The 10,153-nt window shown below is 33.0% G+C and overlaps 2 protein-coding genes across 2 annotated transcripts; one reads left to right on the forward strand and one right to left on the reverse strand.

Moving 5' to 3' along the window:
• Positions 1-661: 661 nt before the first annotated feature.
• LOC108333399 (uncharacterized) lies at positions 662-3,187 on the forward strand. The gene is made up of 6 exons (XM_017568832.2): positions 662-1,247; positions 2,045-2,097; positions 2,266-2,353; positions 2,447-2,545; positions 2,713-2,837; positions 2,929-3,187. The coding sequence occupies exons 1-6, from the start codon at positions 822-824 to the stop codon at positions 2,963-2,965; spliced, it is 828 nt and encodes a 275-aa protein (XP_017424321.1). The 5' UTR covers positions 662-821; the 3' UTR covers positions 2,966-3,187.
• A 1,061-nt stretch (positions 3,188-4,248) lies between these two features.
• On the reverse strand, positions 4,249-9,891 carry LOC108333128 (WD-40 repeat-containing protein MSI4). Its single transcript, XM_017568471.2, has 15 exons — positions 9,649-9,891; positions 9,470-9,533; positions 9,291-9,377; positions 9,118-9,180; positions 8,373-8,438; positions 8,135-8,209; positions 7,966-8,041; positions 7,446-7,644; positions 6,943-7,024; positions 6,135-6,208; positions 5,829-5,940; positions 5,646-5,720; positions 5,128-5,207; positions 4,790-4,889; positions 4,249-4,512 (listed from the first exon to the last, which is right to left on the reverse strand). The coding sequence occupies exons 1-15, from the start codon at positions 9,762-9,764 to the stop codon at positions 4,417-4,419; spliced, it is 1,365 nt and encodes a 454-aa protein (XP_017423960.1). The 5' UTR covers positions 9,765-9,891; the 3' UTR covers positions 4,249-4,416.
• Between the last annotated feature and the right edge of the window lie 262 nt (positions 9,892-10,153).

The following is a 10,153-nucleotide window of genomic DNA, read 5'->3' on the forward strand; positions in this document are numbered from 1 at the left end:
CAAAATCTGCAAACTCAAAATTAACATTCCAATATTCTATGCCTAACTTCAGGACAATTATATTTATAATATTTATGAACAATGCCATTTTCTTAGTAAGAAGTTTCAACCTTTGATTTTTCATCCATTATATTATTAGCAATGCTTTATAATATCAGTTTTGGATGTGCTTTTCTACTTAAAAGAACTTCAGTGCATGACTGTTTTATCAGGTAATTTATACAAAACTCCAAATAACTATTACCCAGAAAAATATCAACGACAGAAATGCTATTGCCTAGAAGAAAGTCTTCCAAAATATATTATAATCTTATCTAAATTTGCTTTTATTTCTTTATAAACACAACATAATTTCTGATAGTTTTCTGATTTTCTTTTGCTTCTAATTTTCTGTGCAAATCACTCTCTTTTAAGAGTAAATTACAGTCTTGGATTTCAATTAATTAGACATGATTATGCATAATAATCTCTTAAAATTTAGTGCAAAGTAGATCTATTAAACTCAAACAACATACCATTTATTTAAATGTAACTGAATTAAAATATGTTAAACAAAGTATAAAAAGGAATTTCACCAAAAAAGGAAGAGAGAAGAGTTTTTCAAAGAGAAGAGTAAAGAGAAGATTGAAATAGGCAGAAACAGAGAACAGAACAGGAAACAGAATATTATCTCTTTTTTCATACACTTTGTTTTCTCACTCTTCTCTCTCTCTCTCTCTCTCTCTCTCTCTCTCTCTCTCTCTCTCTCTCTCTCTCTCTCTCTCTCTCTCTCTCTCTCTCTCTCTCTCTCTCTCTCTCTCTCTCTCTCTCTCTGCATTTTCATGGAGCCTCCACCTTCGTATTCGTATTCTCCATTCTCATTCTCTGTTGAGTGCCACCCACAAATACAAATGCACGATCCTATTCTTTTCTTCCTCTTCTTCGCGTCCCTCTCTTCCTTTCTCTTTCTCTCTTTCTCTCTCTTCAAACGTTTCTCCAAAAAGCCACACCACATTGCTCAAGTTCCAACCTTGTTGCCACCCCAACAGGCCCCCAAGAAGAAGAAAAAGAAGCCTAAGAAGAAGAGAACCGATTCCCAAACCCAAGTTGAAGAGAATCCCGATTCAAATTCGGACTCGGGGCTCCGACTTGAATCCGCGTCCTACTACCCGTTCACGTCTTCCAGCAGCTTTATGCAGAGGAAGATCAAACAGCAGTACGATGAACTCGTCAAATGCAACCACTTAAAGAAACTAACACTGCCGCAGGTTTTTCTGTCTAAATTTTCATTTTTTGTTTAGTTCGTATACGTTTTGTTTTTCTTCAATTTCTTACATTTTTTTAATTGATAGAAATCTGTTGTCTTTAAATAAAGGGGTTGCTGGTAACCTTATAACCTTAGCCAACAGCTTAGTGTTTTTTGTTTATGTCTGAATTTGTTAATTTTGTTTACTTCTTCCTCCTGAACTGCATAATGTCTTGTAGTCTATAAAAATGGAAATGAGGGTTTGCATTTTACATCTGGGAGTGGTATTTATGTGTTATTGAGGGGGGTAATTTCTATAGATTGATGAAATCATGCATTAATATGTTGGTAGTTTTGAAATAATTTGAATGGAACTGGTTAATGTAATTCCAGAATTTGAACATAGTCTGGGTGGTTTTGGATGAGCTGTTTTTGGAAATATACAAAAATCTGTTAGGAAACAAGCTTACTATAAACGTAGTGCAGTTGAATAGATAACATCCATTCAGTGTATGTATGATAATACTGTCTATCCCTACAACACGACTTTGCCAAAAGATTTTGTGGATGTGAAAAGAGTTTTCTTAAGGCTAAACTCTTATGTTGCAGCAAAGTGCACTTGCTTTGATAATTTCTATTTTGTATTTCACATTCAGAGGTTGCTTTGTTTTAAGGATCATGAATGGTCTTTTCTTTTTTATGATACTTACGAATTTCAACCTATTATTGTTCAGTGCCATTCTTATTCATACATACAAGTGTCAAATTTATTGTTATGTGAACACCTTAAAAGTTTAATTGTTATCCTATGTAATGCAGGTTGTACATTTTGCTAATAGTCTGGTTGATGCTAGAAATGAACTACAACACAAGTATGTAAAAATTTATTATAGAGGAAAGATCTTTTCCCATGTTTTTGCTTGTTTAAAATTAGAAATAAAGGTTTTAGTTTCTTTTCTCTATTTTCTTATTCTGGGTCTAACACCAAAGCTTTTTATGCTGTATTGTTCTGATTCATTCAAATCCTCTTATTTTAACAGAGCTGATGTGATTCAACGTAAGTTTGTTATAACGAAGGCTTTGCTATGCAAGGCAGACAGATCTTCTTTTGACCGCCTTCATCAACAGGTTGGTTAGATCATAGTATGTTGTTAAGGAAACTTTCATGTCATCAAGCTAAACTTGCAGACACATTTGACAATCCAACTTTTAATATTTCAGATATACAAGCTGGAATTAGAGCAAAAACGTTTAGAAGAGGATGCCTTTGTTTATAACTCACTTCAACAACAGCTTAAACTCTCACCAGCATACCAAAAGGTTTTTTCTTTACTTGAGGCCTTTATACGAGGATTGATGAACATCTTCTCTTTGTATTTATAGCAAAAATTTCTATAGTTACACTGAAACATTACTTGTTCACACGGTTGTTGGATGAAAAATTTCATGTGTTGTGATATGCTAACTACTTAAACCTTTGTATGAAGATGCTTGAACTTGGAGCTTGCATGGAAAAGGAAAAGGCAAGTGGACTTGGAGAGAACAGAGATGATGATTTTTCTGACATTTCTTTTGAAGAATTATTAGCACAGGAGAAGAAAGATTCGTTTTGGTTAGTTTCATTTTGCTCCTTTCTCCCTTGCATTTTTTCTTGGAAGGTTTGACTTCAAGTCACCAATAACCAGTTTTCTTGGTTTGCACAGGCAAAAAAATGGGAAATCAAGAGTATGCTCCAGCTGATAACTATTAGTTTGGCTAACTATAACCTGCTGAGTTAGTTAGTATGTACATCCAATACCTGTAGTAGTGTATTGTCACAGGAATGTTCTTTTTGGTTATTTGCCTGTGGCATTTTTGGTTGTTAATGGAAAATAGATGATACAACTTTTAGTTTGTTTTAGGAATTTATGAATGGAAACCAGTTATATTGAAATTAATGAGATATAAGAAACAATTAAAGAATGGTTGAAACTTACACCATCACCTAGTGTGTTAAGATAAACAACAGTGTTAAAACAAATATGTATTTGGATTATAGATGGTAAAGATAAACTTAACATAATATATTCATCTCATCAACTGGTGAATTGAGTTATAACCCAGCTACTAAACATTTTTTTAGAGATAAACTACTAAAACCAAAACAATACATTTATCAAATGCTATGTTGTTTCTTCCTACATCTCCCTTTTTTTCTTCCTGCATTCCTCTAATATCCATAAACTCTAAATTACCCTCATTAAAATTATAATAAAAAAAATAAAAAATTCTACACCTCTTTCATGTTCATCATTTTCACCTCCACAGCACTTTATCTCCACTCTTCCGACCTCAATAAATTCCGCTTGTTCCATTCCTTTTTTTAATAAAATCCACCTCACATTTAGTGATGGAGGCAGCCAATGCTATGGGGAGAGTCTCCATTATGAATGGCCAATGGTTCCGGATTATAAAACACTTCCGGATTAAAAAAATTATCATAGAAAGCAAAGTTACATATTCACGAATCCGAAGAGTATATTTTTAAATACATTCTAGGATGTGTAATTTTAAAAAAAATTCAAAAAATATTTAGATCTAGAAATACTTTTCAAATTACATAATTCGAAACATAATTTTTTAATGTATTGTAAAAATCTCTTAAATTGTGCAATGTGAAAGATATTTCTATCAGATTGTACAATCTGATATACATTAAAAAATGGATGTGCAGAAATAATTTTTACATTTTTATTATAATTTTAATGAGATAGTTTAAGGTGTATAAGTTTTATAGAAGTGCAGGAATAGAAAGGAAGGTCCATGAAGAAAGAACCCAGATGCTGAACTTATTTACTGGGCTAAATGCAATACAAACCTAAAGCGGGCCATGTTCAACTTGCTTCCACGGCAACTGCTTCCCGAACCTCAAATGCTTGAAATGACAAAAATAACCTTATCATTTAAAAATTTAACCCTAATTTTTATATCCTCTTCTCCTTCACCTTGTGTGTCAATCAAAACTATAATTTTTATTTTAAAAATTCATAAAAAAGTGAATAGTTAATATTAAAGATCAAATATTAATTACTGAACTAAATGACCAATCTTGATTCAAGAACATGAAATGCAGGAACTGAAACTAAATTTCATCCTAAAAATCATATACTTTCTATTCCAAGCAAAAGATGCAGATCGTGTTTTACGAAATGTCATGAGTTGCATCCAAAAATATGAGATCTGAACTTATCCAGCTCAGTGAGCACCTCCTCCTCTGGTCGATATATGAGATCGATCATCCGCCATATCTGCATCATAAAAAGTTAGAAAAAAGACAAGTATTTACAATAGAATGATCAAAACATTTTATACAATTACAGAAAATACTTTCATATCTCCAGCATTTTACAACTTTTTTACATAATAATAAAACCAAGAAATTCATAACAGTCAGAAACTCGTTACTTTATAGAAGTAAAAGAAAGGAGTATAACAAGGTTTGGCCAAATTCAACCCAAATTGTGCCACAGTCTGTGATAGACGAGAAATCATTTTAACCAAAGGATAAAATAAACTAGTGTTTACCTGTAAGGTGCCACCGCCACCGCTACTTTCACAATCATCAGAGACACTAACAATTGTCCACGGATCACATGCACTCCAGTGGAAGTCAACAACCTTGTCCCTGAATGCACAAACACACCGTATTGAACACTTAATAAAATCCATCATTGGTATGCAGTTGGTACGTGATAAGGGTACGGGTATTTACTCCATAACCAGTTATATATTACATCACAGCAAATTACAATATTATGCAATGGAAAAGTTCTAGTTGTAACAAAAACACCAACCACTAAAACACAAGGTTGAATTATTATGAACTTAAAGAAATGAATGCACGCAACCACTCCATATCATACCTATGCCCAGCATGTCGAAAGAATAAACCAGAGGGGGTATTTGGTGATTTTGAACCAGCAGAATCTGTTGTTTTACCAACCTAAAAGTAACAAAAACAATCATGCAATATAAGAAAAAAATCTGACATCAATGAGATAAATTATACAAATACGATTGGTGATAAAATGGCTATAAGCTAGCCCATCAAACCTCATCCTCATAATTTAGAAAATAAATTGTCATGATTATAGGACCAGCCCTGCTGTAAAATAAAAAATAGATAGGCAAGAAAGATTCTTTCAAATATTTTTGACAAGCAGCCTTTAGATCTCTCCTATTTCCTGGAAGGGCTCAAACAATTCATTCATAAAAATAACAACAAGGTTTCTGAATTCAGGTTTTTCAGTAGCTCTGGCACTCAAACAAAATTTTGAAGTCCATAAGATCCATATTGATTAGTATTCTATATAAAATTCACATTTCATAAAAAGGGGAGGCATGATACACAAAGGTCTGACTTTAAATTTTGAGTTTAAACCTTTTCATAGTCCCAGATGTTTAAAATACCATCTTCAGCAGCACTACCAAATACAGATGACTTGTCAGGACTCCACTGAAACAGAAGAAAAATGTAGGTTAACAAGCACTAGATTAAAATGCCCGTAACTGACTAGCAGATTAGAACTTCAATTAAAATATACAAGGTGGAATCTCCAGCTACCTGTACACAGAGGACTGCTGCATCATGACCTTCAAATTTATGAACAGGCGATCCAACCCCACTACTTTTAAGATTTCGACGATCAAACATATGGACTGTATTATCTGCAGAACTGAATCCAAAAGAAACAAAACTTAGAACAAGGATTCAGAAGGCTAATAAACTGTTTCGGTAGCTAAATAAAAGCACCTAAATTTTAACCTCAAGTTAAACCTATAAGCATTAAGAACTTAAAAGAATAGCTTCAAATAAAGAAAAATCAGAACTTAATTCACATTAATTCAAATAGTCAGGGTAAGGGGATACCCAGTTAGTATAAAATTTGAGTCATGAGGACTCCAATCAACACAATGAAGATCTCCCTTATGCGCTTTGTCAACCTGCATAAAAAGATAACCATGGGAGAAAAGGAGGAAAATGAAAGCATGTTTAAATGTAAATTATAAATGTTTCATGATAGTAGTTGAAAGAAAAAAAAAAGCACATATCAAACCCAATGAGATTTATGAGAACCTAAATTTTCAAATATACCGAAAATTCAAATGGTAAGAAAACGTCAAATAAAAACATAAGTCGTAATGATGTCAATTTCATCTTGGAAGAAATATTAATAATAGTAACAAAATAATTCTCTGCATTTGGACCACTAAAGAGTAGGTTCATATTCAAAAGCCACTACTAAACTCTTTATGCAATTCAAATTCAACAAGTCATAGGATGCTTATGATTATTAAAATGTGAGTTTATATCTAAACTGACTAAAATAATAGACTCTTATAACATATTAGAATGTGGCTTCAAGATTAACTTGATCCTATAAATATCACTAGTAAGGTGGGGTTACATTCCGTTTATATACTCTATTTTGGTCATATTACTCGTCTATGTGGGGACTAAATCACCACCACCTCCACCATTAAGATTGCAATTTAGACAAGCCCCAAGTTGTAATTTGGGTGGGCTAGGAGTAACGACAATTAAGGTGACTTTTCTACAATGATGATCCGAAACTAAGAATATCTCTCTTAACTTCTTGAAGTATTTCAGCAATTAACACTTGGTTTTTGAAACGTGAAGCAAACAGCAATAATGCAGATGAAATGAAGAATTAAACCTTGACAACTGGAGCAGATCCAACTCGTGCATCCCAGAGTATAAGACGAGAATCATCACCTACACTACAGAACTCCTGTGCACTACAATTCATAGTCACAAAAAAGTACAAGATGCATGTCAATATAACAATGAAACAGAAAACGAGAAAATGATATGGAAATCAGCAAGTCAGTCCATTAATATTTGACTTATATTATATCAAAAACAAAGTTTGAAATTGAAATATTACTGATGGATTTTTTATCAACTTACAACTCAAGTCTCCCTTCAGTATAACAAACCGAATTTCATTAAGATAAATTCCATCACAACAAAATAAATTAACAAAATATTAAAATGACCTAAATTATTATTCATGCAACAATAAGTAACAGGCAAACAAATACACTACTGCAAATACATACCACATGATAAGATATTTTACAAAACTTAAATCATACATAATTCAGATTTAGCTAAACAGAAACTGGCACAAGTATGACAAAAGCAAGAAAAAACTACCTTGATGGGCAAAATTGCACATCTTCAACAGTGTCCGTATGACCCTGGTAGATGCCCCTTGGTCCAATAGTAGGGCTTTCTGTTGCTTTTGCATTGTTTCCCCCACTTTTAGAGCTCTGTTTAATAGTGGGTGCTTCTTCAACAGCTAAAGTTGAAATATGATCATGAACACTCCATAAAACCACACATTTGTCCTTCCCTACCATGGTGAATTCAAACAAAATTAACAAAATCCAATGTCCGTAAGCAGTAAATAATCCAGAAAGGGTAAGGAAAATAGCATTTGCTTTATGCAGGGAGGAAATTAACAGATAAAGTTTATATTGTAGGAGCAACATAAACAACCCGACAAGATTACAGCCAATAATAAACATGTATTTGTGGTTTTATATTTGGTAACTGCAAATTTTAGGATAACTTTTTTTCTCAGATTCCAAAAACCTAATGCTAGAGAAAGAAATTTACACCAGTGCAAAATAAACATCTTTTATGGTGAGAAGGCAATGAAAAAGACTCCAACCTCCAGAAAGTACAAAGGGTTCAGATGGGCACATAGCCAAAGCAAATTCAGCATTATCCTTATGGCCAGTTAATACCTGAAAAAGGGTATAGCTTATATTTCAGGTGCCTGACTCATGAATAAAGGTGTAGAAGAACCAAATTATTTAAGAGAATGTATGAAAACAAACCAGGTCAGGACGAGAAGTGGCAGCCCCCAGAACAGCATTACGATTAGGCTGAGCGTCAACATCCCATATAAATACCTGTTTTACAATATAGAAAATTATAATTCAGTTACCAAACTTGGACAAGTTCATTAACCACAAAGTTGAGGATAAAATTTAAAGGTATTTTTTTTCAAAATCTTGACATAATGGTATTTTAATTTAACAGAGAAAAGGAAACCTAAAAAAGTCACCGCTTAACCTCAGGACTATCTGTGTGAGTAGCTACAATCTGACTTTTTTGTGGAAATTCCCTGATTCTATTTACCTGAAAAAAATAAGTAAACCAATGTTGAAGTAAGTTATAAATAAACGTCATGGATTATATTAACAGGGTTTAAAATAGTATGCTATAAGTGTTATGTATGGATTCCCAAAAGCTCTCCAAACAAAAGCATTTGGGATTTCAATTGTCAAAAATGAAACCTACAGCTGTAATAGTAGTGAAAATGATAAAGAGACTGGGGTTTAGAAGATGATGATTTATGATAAACTATTCCTAATCTAGGAAACTTGTATTTGATTTTTTTATGGTATTTACTTATCTGGTTTTGTTCAAGACACCTATGATTTTTCTGTTAATTATGAATGTCATTAAATGTCAATTAATTTTGTAATTTGGGAGAATTCATACGCATATAGCATACACGATATAATCAATATTAACAAAATTTCTCTACCAAGAAAATGTAAACAAAATTAACAATATAAACATGATAACAATAACATGGTGATCCAAGAAGAATATGTGATATAAAAAATATTCAAAAATGCGATTTTGAAGCTGACTGATACCGGTAAGCGCCTCTATTTAGGATTTAAAAAAGCGATTGCAAGTGGCTAAGCCTGAGTGGTAACAAGGCATTTATAAGTGCATAAATACACGTGAAAGACGAAATTAGACCTAAACCAAAAGTATGGCTCCCATAAGCCAGAAACAACGATACCTCGCCAGGATGTAGTATAGTTTTGAACTTCTTGACAAAAGGAGACCGTGATTCTTCGTTAAACTGAAAGATAGAACCAAAAAAAAATGGTACATTAGTAATAAATCAAAACATAATTATTAATGAATTTAATTCAATGCAAATGGAATGACAACAACAACAATATAGCAGACCTGAGAGATGTGCTCAGCAGCAGCAACCCTGGGTTTAACAACCTCGCAGTTGGCTATAACGAGAGTGTTGGGAACACTTCCGTCTGTCTGGGAAGAACAAAAAAAGAAGCAACAGTACACACAATAGAAAAACGTTGAAATAAAAAATGTAAAAGCAAAGGAAATTGACGAAAGAAAACCTGCTCAGAGAGATAGAGACGGTGACGGTTCTTGTAGGTTGCTTGTTCCAGTTGAGGACCCCATCTGCAATGAAATGTAAGCGCATAATTGATTAAACTTGCTTTGGAAAATGGAAAACCCTAAACACACAGAGAGAGAGAGAGAGAGAGAGAGAGAGAGAGAGAGAGAGAGAAAACACCTGCAAGAAAGAGAAGGCCATACGAGGTTGTGGTTGGCGAGCCAATCGTAGAGAACGGGAACAAGAGACTTCCACTGCGTGTACCTCTCTTCCACCTTCTCTTTATCCTCCTTCATCTCCGTTTCAATCTCTGCAATGCTTTTCCAGAGAAAACAGAAAGACACAGTTTTGTTTCTTATGCTTTCAAGTTCCCGCCTTTTTTTCCCTCTCTCTCTCTTGTATTCACTGAAATTTGTACTTCCATTCACTCATTCGTATACCATTTCTCCAAATTTTTATGCTCCTCGTTTTATTTTATAAATAAATAATATAAATATTTTTCATTATCGAGAAAAATGTGTTTTAATTTTTAGACAGTATTTCAGTTATGACATAATAAATGTGTTTTAATTTTTAAACAATCTCGTAACATTATGAATTTGATTGGCTATTACAATTGTATTCCTTAAAACTAACCCACAATATATTATTGGAAAAATCAAATTATCTTCATATGATTAAAAAA

Source organism: Vigna angularis, chromosome 11, assembly GCF_016808095.1.
Source record: "Vigna angularis cultivar LongXiaoDou No.4 chromosome 11, ASM1680809v1, whole genome shotgun sequence".
Taxonomy (NCBI): Eukaryota; Viridiplantae; Streptophyta; class Magnoliopsida; order Fabales; family Fabaceae; genus Vigna; species Vigna angularis.

Bases quoted from the DNA above. Each gene is read 5' to 3' on its own strand.
- LOC108333128 (XM_017568471.2), bottom strand. From the start codon at position 9,764: ATGAAGGAGGATAAAGAGAAGGTGGAAGAGAGGTACACGCAGTGGAAG. The intron at 9,181-9,290 runs GTCTGCTATATT...TCTATCTTTCAG, and splicing joins CTGCTGAGCACATCTCTCAG to TTTAACGAAGAATCACGGTC. The intron at 7,645-7,965 runs GTTGGAGTCTTT...TCACCATGGTAG, and splicing joins ACCCTTTGTACTTTCTGGAG to GGAAGGACAAATGTGTGGTT.
- LOC108333399 (XM_017568832.2), top strand. From the start codon at position 822: ATGGAGCCTCCACCTTCGTATTCGTATTCTCCATTCTCATTCTCTGTT. The intron at 2,098-2,265 runs GTATGTAAAAAT...TTATTTTAACAG, and splicing joins AGAAATGAACTACAACACAA to AGCTGATGTGATTCAACGTA. The intron at 2,838-2,928 runs GTTAGTTTCATT...TGGTTTGCACAG, and splicing joins GAGAAGAAAGATTCGTTTTG to GCAAAAAAATGGGAAATCAA.